The sequence below is a fragment of the Saccostrea echinata genome, unplaced genomic scaffold (assembly GCF_033153115.1).
Source record: "Saccostrea echinata isolate AGI-Se365-2 ecotype Australia unplaced genomic scaffold, CSIRO_AGI_Sech_v1 ptg000009l, whole genome shotgun sequence".
Classification (NCBI taxonomy): domain Eukaryota; kingdom Metazoa; phylum Mollusca; class Bivalvia; order Ostreida; family Ostreidae; genus Saccostrea; species Saccostrea echinata.
The window spans coordinates 23166755-23184219 of NW_026889758.1; the positions used below are offsets into that span (position 1 = coordinate 23166755).

A 17465-nucleotide genomic window follows, 5' to 3' on the forward strand; every position below is an offset into this window, starting at 1 on the left:
CTTATAATCCACTATTCTAGATGCTCAAAATTATTGTTCGTCTTTATATACGACACAGACATATATTTAGATTAGATGAGTACATACGTTTAATGATAGTAAAAATAATAATAATAATTTTATATATATATATATATATATATACAAGATACAAGATATTTTATTTACCAATCAAGGGCCCCGAGAGGCATTTCCACATATATAAATGCACAATTTAAACATTATTCACAATATACATTGTTTTTATATAAATAAATATATATACCGGTAAACAGTTACATAAACAGTTATATAACATTGTATTCAGCGTTAATAATCATATATATATATATATATATATATATATATATATATATATATATATATATATATATATATATATATATATATATATATATATATATATATTGATCCCAGACGACCGCTTGTATCAATTTTCAAAGTAAAGGGGTGGGGGCAGCCGGGAAATTGTTGACAGGGGGAAAAGATTCTTAAAAGAAAAAAAAATTAACATTTTTATTTGGTTTTTAGCTGTTTAACGTCCACTTCGAGAATTTTTTACTCATATTGAGACGCAACCACTTGCCGGCACCGGTCTCCACGTCACACAACGGATTCGAACCGGCGACGTAAGGATGGATCAACTACTCCGCGACTATAGAGGAAACTATAGAGGAAACGATCAGCGCGGGCGACCAATTAATAATAATAAAATAAAAATAAAATAAATAGAATGAAATGAAAATAAAAAAAAGAAAGGAAAAAAGAAAAGAAATCCGTCCAAACTCAAAAAAATAACCTATTTCATAGAGAGGTGGGTGCGTGGGGTTCAATTTTCTTCGACACGATTTTTCCCCCAGGAACATGTATCTTATTCCCCCTTTCCACTTTAAAACGATGCTACGTGCTTATGTCTACAGAGAAGTCCGTGTGATAATACATCTAATAGAATTTTAAGTGAGAAAGGAAAGCATTGCTTCTTTTAAAGTTTTCAAAGAATTTTCTTTTTGGTTTATTTTAGAAAGAAACTACGTATAAATGCCTTGACCTAAACTGTATATTACTTCCGATACTCGAAGGTAATACATGTGTCCTTTAAAAACTATAGCAGAGTTCATGAAAAATTTGACGCATACACTTTTAAAAACTGGCTTCATTCTGGCATTTCATCTTATACAGCGTACATGTGATGAATAGCAAAGAAAATCGGACACACCAATGATACGTTGGAGTCGGTGTTCTGTTGTGTTCTAAATAATAACCCGTGATTATCCAACTATATGACCTGATAGCTCAGGATAACGGATGTAATTCTTTAAAGATTGATTGCACGGATTGTATCCAATTTTCAAACTCAATTATCATATTGTTGTCTTGATAATTGTATCCACGGAAGGGTGGAGGATATACCTATTTCCTACTTCACAATACATGTATATGACAGTGGGTTTGGAGTTTAAGAGTTTCAGTTATATGAAAATCCCTCGAATTTCGCCGAGCAGCTTGTTTGTTAGAAATTTGCCAGCTTTTATTAAATATATAGATTATTGTTTCCTTTATTAGGAGAAGAAATACTCCTTGAAAATACATGTACATGTATTACACATTTTTATATAAAGGGGCTTGGACCCAGTTGCATTGTTTACATTTTCAATTTCTATGTTTATTAAAAAAATAACTTCAGTTTAATGAATTGAGCTTACATGAATATTCTCAGAATTCATTTACAACGACATTCCTCTTTACATCACGTGAAACATCTGTGTTTGTAAACAGGGCACGATCTCTGTTAGTTTTACCGGGTGTGTTCAATTTGTTTGCTTTGCACACATCACTGAGCACGGACTGTCAATACTGATGAGTTGGTTTTGCTTTTTCAAATTTCTACTCTGATTTTTCTGGATTACAGTTTAAAGGCCGAGGTTTTCAACCGGTCGGTTTTCCTCAGGAAATTTTGGTGTGGGGTGGAGCTTAATCGAAGCGGATGAGAAGCCCTGAGGGAACGACGCTGGCTTGTGTATACCTACCTTTATACACAGGATGTTACCTGCATGTATTACCTGTATACGTTTTCCTACGACACAGTAAAACAAATTCATTGTTTTTCTTGTGTAGGTCAATTGAAATGTTGACCGTAACATTCTGAAATAAAGCATGCGAAATGTTTTTGTTGCGGACAGAATCCTACTCAAATTCTTTCTTTTAAAATTAATCTTTTGTAATAATTTGTCAATTTCAATTATACTGTGTGTTTGTTAATTAATTTCACATGTTATAACGAATATTATAGGACCAAAATTTGTCGTTGTAAGTTGGCGACACAAAGGGAAGTAATTTTAATTGCACGTCGTGTACGCAATACAAAAGAAGAAAGTGGGTCATAAATAAGTCTCTCCGTAATAATAAAACTCAGAAACGCTGTTTGGAGGCTAAATTGTGTAGAAAGATAATAAATTAAATAAATACTAATAGAAGATAATTCCTACGTGATTTTTCAATGACGCATTGTCTGTAAAAATGGCCAGGGCTTTGGACTGGGGGTGATTCCCTCGGCAGCTATAAGTGAAACGGGAATTGAATCACCTGCATTGTACTTTTTTCCTTTGGGGTTCATAATTTCAAATATTACATGCAAAGCAAGATGTTATAATCCGAATAATTGCTTTTCTAAAACTGGTTATTATACTGTAACTTCGTCGCCATGTCTTGAAGAAAAGCGACACGTATTTGTCTTATAAAGTTTCACTTTAGCAATATTACAATGTTGTCATACTTGTTTAAAAAAAATAATTTTATTTAATTCCATGATATTTCAAACGCAGGTCGGTAAATTTTGTTAAGGTAGAATAAATGTACGTTAGTTAAATTATGTTTTGACAAATTATAATTATCGATTGTAATCGTGAAATGAAATCCCCCTTTTTAAATTACAATTTTAATATATAAGCATGATTTTTCTTATCATTTATTTAATTATTTGACAAAATGATTATATTTATGGCATATTCTTATGAATTAAAAAAAATGCCTTGATTGCTTCTTGGCATTTGCGGTAGGCATCAAAAGCCTGAATGTAAATTCGATGGTCGGTACAAGCTCCAGACAAGGTACACAAGATATACACAACGGCAGAAAACTAAATGTCAATCAAATCCAAGTATCCAATCCCAGGCTTAATTTCAGATGATTGACAGGGGTTCTAAGACCAGGTAAATTTGAAGGAGGTGCTTATTTCCTCCCCCTTTAAATGATTTGTATTTTTTTTTAAAGGAATGAAAAAACAAGAGAGAAAACAAGGTACATGAGATAAAGAACTTTCACTACTTATATAAGGACATTGGATAACGTTTTGCGGACTGCGAAGATAAAATCGCCCCTCTTATTTATCTAAAACTATATAAAATAGGTGTTTAATTTTGCCAATACACAAACAGTTCACAGACATATCATATAATAAAGAAATTTGGAAATGGAGAGATTTCAAGATTACGCTGAAATTCATTGATTTGGATCACGTCATCACCATGATTTCAAATACAATCATATTTCTTACAAGAGTATATTGGGCAGATAATTATGGAATCTATTTTAGAGCTTTAAAAATGTGTAATTTGCAAATTGTACTATCGCAACTTATTTTAACTATTCTGCTTAACAGGTGTAAATTTTAAATCAAAGTGTGTCAATGCGGAATACGCAATTTGTGAATTTGCTCGATTTGTCAGCTTGTAAAATGTAAATTGTACTTTCAAGATTTGTTTCGTTGCAGTTTGTAAATTACAGTTTCCATAACTTGCAGACTTACGCGTCATCTACCGTTAATTCAGATTATGTCTAGGCTGCGTTCAAGGTCGTAGCGGTTAATTTAACCTAGCTGGTAGATATCTAGCTCTATTGAAGGTATCTCGCCTAGCATCTATGTGTTACATTTAGGACATAATTATCTCAGTAATAATTAATTTTTGGATGAGCTGAACTCGAGCGAAGATGTATATGTTAATTTACATTTAATTTGCTAAGATGGTAGAAAACACCCTCATTTTTTTTTTGTTTGCATCTAAATAAATGTAATGCGACATGGTAGCTATAAGGAGACCATCTTGGCTTTGGTACCTAGCATCAAATTTTTATGCTAGATTTTTAACAGTGCGGCTAGGCTAGCATATCGTTCAAGATCGTAGCTCTACGTAGAAGCTATGTAGCAACTACTATCTTCATTACACCCCCATTCTTTTTTTGCACGCCATCTAGCGTCAACTCAGTTAATGACTGTTGATGTTGATTTTGTTTTTAGCTAGTCTGTTTTGTATTTTTAATATGTTTATGAAAAATTATTGTCCGTTGCGCATTAATCGTTTATTTACCTTTCCGCCGGATATAAATGTCTCCTTTTCTCTATCCTCGTGTATTGAAAGCAGTCATCAGATAAAAAGATAAACTGATCAAGCACATAATAATCTCTCTATTTAGCTTTATTCACTTCTTTATCAATTCAAATAGATGAAATACATTTGCATAATTAAAATAGACAAATTAAAAATAGAGCTGACGTGTACATTTTACTGTCTCGTTCTCTTTTTCTGGACAGAATGATCTATGAGACAAATCAGAGGTGTACATCTAACAATGATATTGATTGCGTATCAAACACTGAGGATATATTCAGCCCAGTAGTAAGTGTGATTCAGACACAGTCCACAGGTTTGTATTTGTTCTATAGTGTCCAGCTAGTACCGGGTAATTCTCCAACAGTTATTGGTTATTATCGTCTTCTGAGTGTTCATAGTACAAAAAGTCCTGGAATAAAATTACATTTGGTATTAAATGATGAAAAATACTCAAAAGATAAGTGTAGGATGTACACTCCAAGAGAAAGATTGGGGGAAATACTAATGTTTTATCCTTAATACTTAAGTCGGAAAATAATATAATTTTTTTAAACATATTTCCTATATGAAAGGAATTTCATATATATTTTTACATATTTGAAAGATAAAAGTACTGCTAAAAATATTTCTTCATTGCAAAATGAAATACACATGTATCTATGAAATAAAATATTACACATTTCTTTGCTTTATCTTGGGTGCTTGCTGTTGACAATAACTTACCACAAGGAAGACGGTGCCGAACAGAAGGGCCTTACTCGTTACCGCCATATCTATGGGAACTACAATATATAACACAGGATGGTGGGTATGGCAACAGTCCATAATATATACATACATGTTTATATCAGAAAACACGTCAATATTTTATAGCTACCTATATACAGTGTATTATATAGCGTATTTGTGCCACTTGGACACTGTTTTTGTTTTTCATTTTCCACACTTTCACCTGTAAAATTTACACTTAAATCTGTAAAATTTACACTTAAATCTGTAAAATTTAAACTTAAATCTGTAAAATTTACAGATTTAAGTGTAAGTTATAGAGATGGAAGTGTAAAATTTACAAATTAAAGTGTAAAATTTACAGATTAAAGAATTATATTTTGCATATCAAGAATTTTCAGTTGTTAATACTACTAATGTATTTGTTACAGACCAATTAGTTGTACTTGTATTATGGCAATATTATAAAATTCTGTAGAAGGAGAAGACTACCTAAGTTATGGAACTTGTGTCTTCTCATTTTCACTTAGTCAATGAAATAATATGTTTAATTCAATTCAAAGCGTAAATTTACAGATTAAAGCGTAAATTTCACAGATTAAAGTGCCCCCCCCCCCCAAAAAAAAGTGTCAATGTGGCAATAATACGCATCCGTAATGTAATACATGTATATAAAAATTTAGTGTTCCTGAAACTCATTTATCAAAACAACATTGTTCAACTTGAATTAAAATTAGTCTGACTGTATGCAAAACATATATAGGGTCGGATAAAACCATCAAAACCGATTTTGTAAGTGTAAAATGACACTTCCTATAGATGTTTGTTCGTCAAACTGACCATATCAATTTAATTTTGCTTGGTGGATATAAATACCAAGTGTGAACAGTGACAATCATTTTTTTTTTTTGCGTAAATTTACTTGTACAAGAATTGCAAATTAAAATGAATCAATAGCACACTAATAAACAATAATAACCAGAAGTTCTGACGAGACTGTAGCTCTACTGGTTTTTACTTAACAAAAGTAGGGAAAGGTAGAAATTGGACTTGAAACTACGGAAACAGCAAAAATAATACATGTATAATGATCCTTAGTTCAGTCTCTTTCTGAGTCAAGTTTAATTGGACCAAACAAAAAACAAAAAAAAAAAAAAAACCCAAAAAACGGTAGTAAGAGTAAAATTTTGAAAGAATTTCACAGAATATTTTATTTTTTAAGTAAACCATGGAAACACTTCAACAAAATCAAATCGATACACAGAATTATGTATCTTAGTGTAGTCTACCTGTGTACCAAGTTATATTGAAATCAGACCAAAACTATAGGAGAAGTAGTCTTTTAAAAGAATTTCATAGAATTTCTATTTTTCAGTAACCATGGCAACACCCTTCACTAATATCAAAAACCAATATACAGAATTATGTATCTTAGTGTAGTCTACTTATGTACTTCGTAATATTGAAATCGGACTAAAACTGTAGAAGGAGTAGCGTTTTGAAAGAATTTCACAGAATTTTCTATCTTTAGTAACCATGGAAACACTGTTCATCGAAATGAAAAATTGATAAACAGAATTATATATCTTAGTGTATTCTATTTGTGTATCGAGTTATATTGAAATCGTATTGAAACTGTAGGAAAAGTAGCGTTTTGAAAGAATTTCACATAAATTTCTATTTTAGTAACCATGGCAACACCCTTAACTGAAATCAAAACCGATTTACAGAATTATGTATCTTATTGTAGTTTATCTGTGTACCAAGTAATATTAAAATCAGACTAAAATTGTAGGAGGAGTAGCGTTTTGAAAGAATTTCACATAAATCTCTATTTTTAATAACCATGGCAACATCGTTTATCGAAATAAAAATCTGATATAAAGAATTATCCGGTATGTATCTAAGTGTATATATAGTCTACTTGTGTACCTAGTTATATATTGAAAACTGACCAAAACTGTAGAAGGAGTAGCATTTTGAAAAAATTGTTTACAGACAGACAGCTAGACAGACGGACGGAGGACGGATACCTTACTTTCACATAAACTCTTATGGTCTCTGACCAATAGAGCTAAAAAAGGCACAACCTCATTTTCTTTGATTCCTTTTTCTATTGCTACAGGGGAAAAAAAAATCAAAGTAACATTTTAAAAGGAATATGTACTGTACATACATGAGACTCCAAAGGTGTCGGCATCAGTGAATGATTCACGTCCACATCCAGCCCAGCGCTTAAAAATCCGACCAAGAACGTTTGTTTCAGTCAAATCCGATACCTAGAGAAATTAAGACACTTTTTATTTTACAATATTTTCCCTAAAGGGGCTTAGACACAGATTTGAAGTTAATATTTTCTCAAATTTTCTGTATAATATCCTGACCTATAGCATTTCACACGGAAATACATGTATAATTAATTTTTTTTTTTTTTTAATCTAGAAATTGTTGAAACTACGAATTTCGGGACGCGTTTCATTGGCACATCCTTGCACTTTCATAAAGTAAACTTTATCCTTAATACTTAAGAAAAGTAGAATTTTTGTTGTGTATTAATGAAAAATATTAAAACTTTAATCCAGAAAATTCAGTGTAGAAATGTCAGAAAGCAAAACCAACTCACCAGTATTGTCAGTCCGTGTTCAGTGATGTGTGCAGAGTTTAACAAATTGAACACGCCCGTGAAACGTAAACTGTTTTTGTAAACAGGGCGCGAGCTCTGTTATTGTTAATGTTTACGTTTCACGGGGTGTTTCAATTTGTTAAACTCTGCACACATCAACGGACTGACAACACTGGTGAATTGGTTTTGCTTTCTCACATTTCTACTCTGAATATTTTCTGGATTATATTTTAATATTTTTCATTAATACACAACAAAATGTCTAATTTTCTTAAGTACTAAGAATAAAGTTTACTTTGTGAAAGTGCAAAGATGTGTCAATCAAACGTGTCCCGAAATTCGTAGTTTCAATAATTTCTAGATAAAATAGTTTTTTAAATTATATTTCCGCTATTGTTGCTATAGCAACATTTAAGTCAGCATATTATACAATAAATTTGAGAAAATATTAACTTCAAATCTGTGTCAAAGCCCCTTTAAGAACAAAGGTCTCTGGTGAGACTGTACTCTACTGGTTTTTACTTAATTAACAAAGGTAGCACTAACTTAAAACTTTGGCAATAGCAATAAATAAAATAATAATCCTTGGTTAAGTCGCTTTTCTGAGTCAAGTTTAATTGCAATTGGACAACCAGAAGTCTCTGATGAGACTAGCTCTACTGGTTTGAACTTATAACAAAGGAAGAGAAAAGTAGCACTTGCACTTGAAACTATGCAACAGCAATGAATTGAATAATGGTTCTTGGTTTTTTCTCTTTTTGGCAAGATATATTGCAATCAGATTAAAACTGTTGGAGGAATATCCTTTTGAAAGAATTTCACCAAAATTTCTATTTTTAGTAACCATGGCTATACCGTTTAACAAAATTAAAAAAAAAAACTGATACATAAAATTACGTATCTCAATGTAGTCTACTTGAATGCAAAGTTATATTGATATCAGATCAAAACTGTAGGACGAGTAGCATTTCGGAAGTATTTCACTGAAATTTCTATGTTTAGTAACCAAGGCAACACCATTATTCCAAATCAAAAACCGATACACAGAATTATTTTATCTGAGTTTGAAATCTTATGTCCAAGTTATATTCAAATCAGACGAAAACAGTAGGACTAATAGCGTTTTGAAAGTATTTCACAAATATTTCTATTTTTAGTAACCATGGTAACAACGCTCACACACACACATACACACAGAAATCGATAAAAAGAACTGTGTATCTCAGTATAATCTACTTGTGTGCCAAGTTATACTGAAATTTGACAATACTGTGGGAGAATTGTAGCATTTTGATAGTTTTTCACAGAAATTTCTATTTTAAGAAATCATGGCAACACTGCTCAAAAAGAAAAAAAATATCAAAACCCATGTATAAAATTATGTATTTCAGTCGCCCGCGTTGCGCAGTGGTTAGAGCGTTCGCTCTAGAGTTCCGGAGTAAGGAGTTGATCCTTACGTCCCTGGTTCGAATTCCTCTGTGGGACGTGGAGACCAGTCTTTCGGATGAGACCGTATAAACCGAGGTCGCAGTAGGTGCTGGGCACGAAAAAGATCCCTCACTGCTCAATGGCCCTGATTGCCGAGTATAGGTCAAAATTTGCAGCTCTCCACCGGCAAGTGGTGGCGTCTCCATGAGTGAAAAATTCTCGAGAGGGACGTTAAACAATAAAACAAACAAAATTATGTATTTCAGTGCAGTATACTTGTGTGCCAAGTTATATTGAAATCATCCTTAAACTGTAGGAGGAGTAGCGTTTTGAAAGAAATTCACAAATATTTCTATTTTACTAACCATGGCAACCATGGCAACACCATTCATTGAAATCAAACACCGATAAATAAAATTAGGTATCTTGGTGTAGTTTACTTCTGTACCAAGTTATAATGAAATTGGATCAAAACTGTAGGAGGAGTGCATTAAAAAAAATGATAACAGACAGCTAGACAGACAGACGGACACCTTACTATCGCATAAGCTCTTCAAAGACCAGTAGAGCACAAAAACTATTCAGAATACATGTATTTGAAATTTAAATAACAGATTTCTCTGTAAAAAATATTCAGAATAATTGAATTTTAATGATATATATTTACATCCACTGAATATTACCCCCTTTATTTCTTATGAAAACCTCTGTCGTTTATCAGACAGTAAACGCCGCTAAGCAAGTCACCAGTATAGATTTCTTGAGTAGCGGCTCTTCCATCAATGAAACATAGAATGACATACATTACAAAAATACCATACTTAATTCTACTTTATTTGATTATTTGTAAAGATACAAATGTTACATTTAAAGTTTAAATCTAAAGTTTAAACTTATCTATAACTACCTAGATAGTTAAAGATAAGTTAAAACTTTAGATTTAAACTTTTAATGGAACATTTCTTTGTTAGAACGGAAATTAACGTTGCATAACCTGCTTATGCAACAGCTGCAACATCAATTCCCATACTAACAACCAATGAAAGTATTTTATTGTTTAAATATTTTCCTCGATTTTACATACAGGAAAATTGACATCATCTGTGCAACAAATAGCCTGGCAACCGCAGCAGGGTCCTCGGACGACGTACAATGGCTGACGGTTAGCATCGAACACACGGAAATGTGGCTTCCATTTTGAAGTTCTGTGAAAAATGAACAGGAAAGAACAGATTTCGTTAGCATGCTAAATATATATATTATATATATATATATATATATATATATATATATATATATATATATATATATATATATATATATATATATATATATATATATATATATATATATTAGATAGAACGTTCTATCGTTAAAATGTATAGAAAATCGATAATAAAGAGAGTTCTGCTCACTGTTGTTTGGCATAGCCGATTATATTTCCAACTGGAGCCTCGATCTGGACTTCATAACCACAGGAAGAGTCGGTTGCACACCAGCAACATCCAACACAGCAGACAAAGTCATGGCGGACCCTCATCACCTCCTTAAAGTATCAGATGTAGCCTTCATTATGGATTTATTTCTATTTCCTTAAAAATGTCGGGTATACACTGGACCCAGATAAACACAAATACGTGTACTTTTATATTGTCACTTCCTGGAACGAATGGATCCAGGAATGGGTGTGTTCTGCATTTACAGACGCGAAAATATCCTTTAAATGAAGCTTGTTGCTATTGTTTTTGATATGCTGCATTTGAATTCAGTTTGAGAAGAAAAGGGGGGATTCGCTGGTGGCAAATCCAAACTGGGCCTCTGTAGTCGTAACCAAGAAAAATCTTGTCTAGTAAAATAAAATTCTTCCACTTTTAGTACAGAATTAACTGAATGATTTGTACACATCTATAAAAGAACATTTTGAATCTGTGGTTTGTAAAGCAAGAACTCTTTGAACGAAATCGAAAGTGTCTTCAAAATAGAGATTTACACACATTTATACTGATCATATACTGATCGTTTGTGTTGTCGTGTCAAAATATAGCGTTATATCATGAAAGTGACAAATATGTACACAACCTGTCTCTAAGAATATGTAGAAAACTTATTCTGACCTGGCCCATGTTGTCCGATATGTGTATCACATACTCTCTGTTTGATCCACAGCAAATTCTGTGACAGCACTCCGACTCTTAATAAAATAAAGTAATTAATAAAATAATTGTAGTGTTTCATTATCAAGTTAATAAAATGTCAAATTTACAGACAGGGCCATCATTAAAAATATCTTTGTTTCCCCTAACCCGACCCAAAAATCTCAAGTTGGGTCGGTAGGTAGGTAAATTTTTTTTTCTGACAGCAGGTTTGGGAATACATTCTGAAAATTTGAATAATATCTTTATAAATAAGAAAGAACAAAAGAAACCAATTTAAAACCTATATCATACAAATGAAGCAACATGTATGGTAAATTAATTCACAAATATTATTCATTTGAACTTGTAAAATATCTCAGGCCAGCGTAAATTTATTGAAATTGAATATTTACAAAAAAACACAAGATTCGCAAATACTGAACCATCGGACATTTGAGTACATTTTTCAAACCTACTATCATCTTTGAGTACTTACACAGACAAAATGTCAAGGGCCTCACGTGGCACAGTGATTCTAGTGTTTCGTTTTGGAGTCACGACGTAATTCGGGAGCTAATTCTAAGTCACAGGTCCAGACGTGGGACTTGCAGACTGGTCAGTGGAAAAAGACCATAAAAAACGTTGGTCCAGTGTCGGAGTATGCATGTAGATGGCAGGTAAAAGATCCCTTACTGATGCTTAATGATCAAAGGCCATAAGTGCCGAGTAAAAGTCTAAATTAGGAGCCTTCCCCCGGCCCAACAAATTTTAAAAAGCAAAAAACAACCTGTTTTCAAGGGCCTAACTAAAGCAAAATAAACTGGCTGTCTCAGGAAGCCGTACCATAAGCAAATTTCAAAGATTTCAACACTATTTGGAAATAGTGTACATGTACATGTATAAACAATATATAATTCAACCAAACCATATCTAAAATGATTAAAGTTTCATATATCTAATTTTATAGTCACGGAGTCAATACCCCATAAATAAAAGGAATAAAGAAACGACATCTGAATTATATTTATCAAATGAATTAATCATACAAAGACATATTTACAACTCCTATGGTCCTATGTAGTAAAAATAGGATCTTACATGAACTGTTTATTAGATCGAAACAATTAAATCAAATGCAGTGAAATTTATTGATATCTATTCACAACGAGCGCCCCTCATCTACTCATGAGGCAGGCTTTGCTATGCTTACTAAGTATGTTAATTTTTTAAATACCATTTTAACACTCTTTAGTCATGGTACATTAATTCACAAGATGTCTCAAGAGTGTAGGATTCTAATAAGTTAAAGATTTAATAAGATTGATACATCACCATTGTTTTATAACACGAACTAACCCTCCGTGGCCATATGTTGTCGGCACCAAATGAGAGTAAAACAAAAGCCGCCGTTCTGATAAAAAACGGTTTTTGATGAAATTGTATTTAATAAATTTGATAAACAATAAAAAAAATATATTTAAATAATCTTATCAAAAAAAAAAACTTTTCAGTCGGCTCGATTTAAGTGGGTCGGTCGTGTTAGGGGAAACAAAGGTATTTTTTTTTTTTATTTTGGCCCAGTAATTTTGATACAGACCTTCTTGAGCGAAGTAACATTGTTGTCCAACGCTGTTCAATACGTCGTATTTGTTCTTGGTTTCAAATCCAGTTATAACTAAATTGTAAAACAGGACTTTTAGATAAAGAATTAATGTTATAATTAGCTCGGGTGTGGTATTACATGTATCATCCCCGCCCCTCTCTTTCCATTTATCACTTTTCTTCCAACAAAATTATCCTTAATTTTTAGAGGTACTCAACATTTCTTTTGGCCCACCTCAACGGAGCTACACAGGTATGTGTTATGTTTACCACCAGCGTCAAGTTACTTTTGGAGTAGGTCAATTTTCCAAGTGTTACTATAAGCCTTACAAAGTAACAAGTATCTGGACCAAAATCGCAGGGATGATACATCCTTGCACCTAAATATTTTTCAAGATTTTGGAGCAGGTCTATCCTTAGGTAACCGTAAGCACTATCTAGATCAAACTTGCACGGTTAATGCAAATTGGAATTCTTACCATTAATCATGCTTTAGATGCTGTGCAATATAAATGTAACTGTTTTTTCTGGATGTGTACAGGCACGTACCATCGGGGGGGGGGGGGGACTTTTTTCCAAACAAAGCTTGTTACTATTGAAAATGTTCATTGAAAGGTCGTTCCTCTCCCCCTTCCCCGACTTTTTGTTGCGGTATAGTCAAATAAGGGTAATGTGAATAAAATTTGGTACCTTACTGTCCCGTGTATGACAATCTTCGATTTCAATATTGTGATATTTTTTATGATAAATTACCGGTTTACTGTCGTACTAATCCCATTCAAGAAATTGTTAACCCATGTGATTATAATACTACAAAAACGTTTATGTAACTACTTAAATAAATGCTTTATGCATAGAAAACAAATCCAGGGACTATAAGGAATTGTGTAAAATTGATGTTATAATATTTTTCTTTTTTTCTGTTGTCTGCCTTTTGATTTCTTATTTTGACTGTATACCAACACGGTGATGTCAATAAATTGAATTGGTTCTGAATAACAGCACTGGTCCATTGAAAATAGCATAAGTATAAAATACGGGTAAATCCAATACCTTGATCTACGTTCTCTTTATGTAACATTCAAAAAGAAAATGTTTGTCTACCTTCCAATAGTTCTACCCTCTGTTTGACAATAATTTGATCCAAAGCACTGAGGTATTCAAGTCCCTGAGGTATTCCGGTGACAGACTGGGGTGTGGCCATCCATTCTGTTCCTAAAACATAAAGAACAAGAGGCCCATGGGCCACATCGCTCACCTGAGCACATTGGCTTGGCAAAAGCACAAATCAGTTCAGTATTGAAAAGATTATGGGGGGGGGGGGCTTGAATTTTAAACTACCTGACGATGCTTCCATGTCAATATAACAAATGGCTTTGTTGTACTTGAGAAGATTTAAAAAAAAAATTTTTCCCATATATTCCTTTGTAAACATTTGATCCCCCATTGTGGCTCCTCCCTATCCCAGGGGTCATCATTTGAACAAACTTGAATCTACACTACCTGAGGATGCTTCCATATCAATATGACTAAACATAACTTTTCTGTTTTTGAGAAGAAATATTTTTACTATATGTTCTTATGTAAAATTTTTGATCCTGCATTGTGGCCCGACCTTATCACTGGGGGTCATCATTTTAACAAACTTGAATCTACACTACCTGAGGATGCTTCCAAATCAAAATGACTAATCATGGCTTTGCAGTTCTTCAGAAGAAGAAATTTTCCTATATATTTCTATTTAAGACTTTGATCCTCCATTGTGGCCCCACCCTACCCCCGGGGTCATGATTTGATCAAACTTGAATCTACACTACCTGAGGTTGCTTCCATATAAATGACTCATCATGGCTTTGCTGTTCTTTAGAAGAAGATTTTTAAAGATTTTTCCTATATATTACTATGTAAAACTTTGATCCTCCATTGTGGCCCCGCCCTACCCCTGGGGGTAATTATTTGAACAAACTTGAATCTACACTACCTGAGGATGCTTTCATATAAATATGACTCATCATGGCTCTGCTGTTCCTGAGAAGATTTTTTAAGGTTTTTCCTACATATACATGTATCTATGTAAAACTTTGATCCTCCTTTGTGGCCCTGCCCTTCCCCCGGGGGTCATGATTTGAACAAACTTGAATTTACACTACCTGAGGATGCTTCCATATAAATATGACTCATCATGGCTTTGCTGTTCTTGAGAAGAAGATTTTTAAAGGTTTTTCCTATATATTTCTATGTAAAACTTTGATCCTCCATTGTGGCCCTGCCATGATTTGAACAAACTTGGATCTACACTACCTGAGGATGCTTCCACATGAGTTTCATCTTTCCTGGCCCTCTGGTTCTTGAGAAAAAGATTTTTAAAAGATGCTATTAATTTTTCACTAATTCTTTATTATCTCCCCTTGAAAGAGGGCGTGGCCCTTCATTTGAACAAATTTGAATCCCCTTCACCCAAGGATACTTTGTGGCAAGTTTGGTTGAAATTGGCCCAGTAGTTCTGGAGAAGAAGATGAAATTGTGAAAAGTTTACAATGACGACGACGACACCGACGACAACGACAGACAACGGACAAATTTTGATCAGAAAAGCTCACTTGAGCCTTCGGCTCAGGTGAGCTAAAAACTCTGAAAGTGAGATAATTATGGTAATGTACTATTTATTATTGCCTTTGTAAACATAACGCGCACCCCCTTCCCCGCACAGATGTAGCTGAATGATTCTCACCTTGTCTGGGCTGCACCTGAACTGGCGATTGCCACTGTTTGTCTGCCATCTTTAGTTAATTATACCTGCAAGATATAGTTGACTTATGGATACTGTGAATTGTCCCTATATTTATAATCCGGGATGAACTGTAATGTCCGGATACCTGCAGGAGGATTTGTCAACATGTATACACTTAACTTTCATTGCGAAATGGAGAGTTTACTTGACAACAGATATCAGTCTCCACATTCCTCTGTATTAAACGAACCCTAGATTTCACGCGCACACGGAATAAATTGAATTATGCCTTACAGCTAAATAATGGTCAGTCCTCGGTAATAAGATTGAAGATTACAGGGGTCCCCAGGGGTTGATGATTCACAGTTACTTACCCTGACGTTGATGTCCGAGAGAGTGACCCAGCTACTCACCGGAGTTTATACATTTATACCCGATAGTGTTTACTCTTCTTAATAAAAGACCTCGGGTTATGTGACCTCGGGTTATGTGACAGGTGATTTAACCATCATTGAATTGAGGTCAGTAACTTTTCGCGGGGGAGTAAGGACAAAGGGAAAATATTTGGATAAAGTATTGATCGATATTGTACATTTACTGACTGGGTTCTTGGGCAATACGAGTTTTGTCGACCCCTCGAACCAAACTGTTTGGTTCTTGGTTCCGACAAAACGCATGGTGCCCTCGAACTCAAATGTTTTGTTATACTTTTTATTTTGACACATCTTGCGCTGAATTCCATGTTTGCCACAGCTGATCCCGCCTACAGTGTGTCGTAAAAACGTCATTGCAGTCCTATATCTCATCGACAGGTCCAATATATCCAATCTAATTAAAATCCTTACAGCGACATAACAAAATACTGGAGCGTAAAGGTTCCATAGTTTTAATTAGATTGCAATATCTAACTCAGCTGTCCAACATCGATTTTGTTTTGGACCGCTCAGTAAAACATTGGAAATGTTAGACTTTTAAAAGATTAGATTTCTACAGAAAACAATTTTTAAAAGGTATAACAAATATCTTTGTGTTCGAAATGTACTCATCGAAGAATACAGAAACTTAAAGTACTGTGACCTTTTCTTCTGCCCTGAAATCTCGACACACTTTCATACATATACAGACTAAATGGGTTGTGCCCTGTGAGGCCCTAAAATCCTATTAACCTCGTCCCCGACACCTTCCGATTGTGCAAGGCATCGGAAATCTGGTTAATCTACTTTTGTCTCTCAACAAGTGAAGAAATAGATGCGTTTATTTCGTCTTGCATTGGTCATATCTTGAAAACGTACTTTCACAGTTATATGAAAACACGGAGCTTTGTAGTCAATTCCATCTATGTTTAATTTCTTTTTGTTTTTCACAAGTTATTTTGAATTTTGGTCTCTCTGATATCAAGGTAATAGTATCGGGGTGGGAGTGGGGAGATGGCAGTGACCCGCGTTCTCTACCCCCTACTTTTTCCCAAAGATATTCTTTTGCTGTTAATGCATGGCCGTAGGAACCGGGGGGGGGGGGCACGGGAGGCGTGCCCCCCCCCCCCCCCCCAATAATTTTGCTAATATATAAGATACTACGGAAAACATAGCTACTATATATATATGCTTGTACCCCTTCAATAATTACGTCTGATGACATGTTTTTTGGCTTGTCAAGGAATTTTGGTAGTTGATAGTACCCCCAACTGAAAATCTATGGTTGTGCCCCCTCAGAAATTGCTTCCTATGGGCCTGTAATGTAGTCTAAACATTTTATTGAATTTTTATTAAAATATGGTTAAATCAAATAGGATTTTCGCATTTGGACAAATTAGTAAACCTTTCTTTGCT

The 17465-nt window shown here is 33.8% G+C and overlaps 1 protein-coding gene across 1 annotated transcript; it reads right to left on the reverse strand.

Annotated features, from left to right (window-relative positions):
- Nucleotides 1–4475: 4475 nt before the first annotated feature.
- Nucleotides 4476–16087, reverse strand: LOC133182062 (phospholipid scramblase 1-like). Its single transcript, XM_061316772.1, has 10 exons — nucleotides 16011–16087; nucleotides 15637–15701; nucleotides 14010–14120; nucleotides 12901–12978; nucleotides 11283–11359; nucleotides 10584–10714; nucleotides 10253–10373; nucleotides 7294–7396; nucleotides 5112–5170; nucleotides 4476–4797 (listed from the first exon to the last, which is right to left on the reverse strand). Exons 2-10 carry the CDS (start codon nucleotides 15683–15685, stop codon nucleotides 4753–4755), a joined length of 774 nt encoding a protein of 257 aa, XP_061172756.1. The 5' UTR covers nucleotides 15686–15701; nucleotides 16011–16087; the 3' UTR covers nucleotides 4476–4752.
- Nucleotides 16088–17465: the final 1378 nt, after the last annotated feature.

What these genes read in the sequence shown, in the direction of transcription:
- LOC133182062 (XM_061316772.1), bottom strand. Translation starts at nt 15,685, where the DNA reads ATGGCAGACAAACAGTGGCAATCGCCAGTTCAGGTGCAGCCCAGACAA. An exon ending in ATGTTACTTCGCTCAAGAAG is followed by an intron (nt 11,360 to 12,900) that starts GTCTGTATCAAA and finishes TATTTTATTAAG; the next exon opens with AGTCGGAGTGCTGTCACAGA. An exon ending in CGACACCTTTGGAGTCTCAT is followed by an intron (nt 5,171 to 7,293) that starts GTATGTACAGTA and finishes TATATATTGTAG; the next exon opens with TTCCCATAGATATGGCGGTA.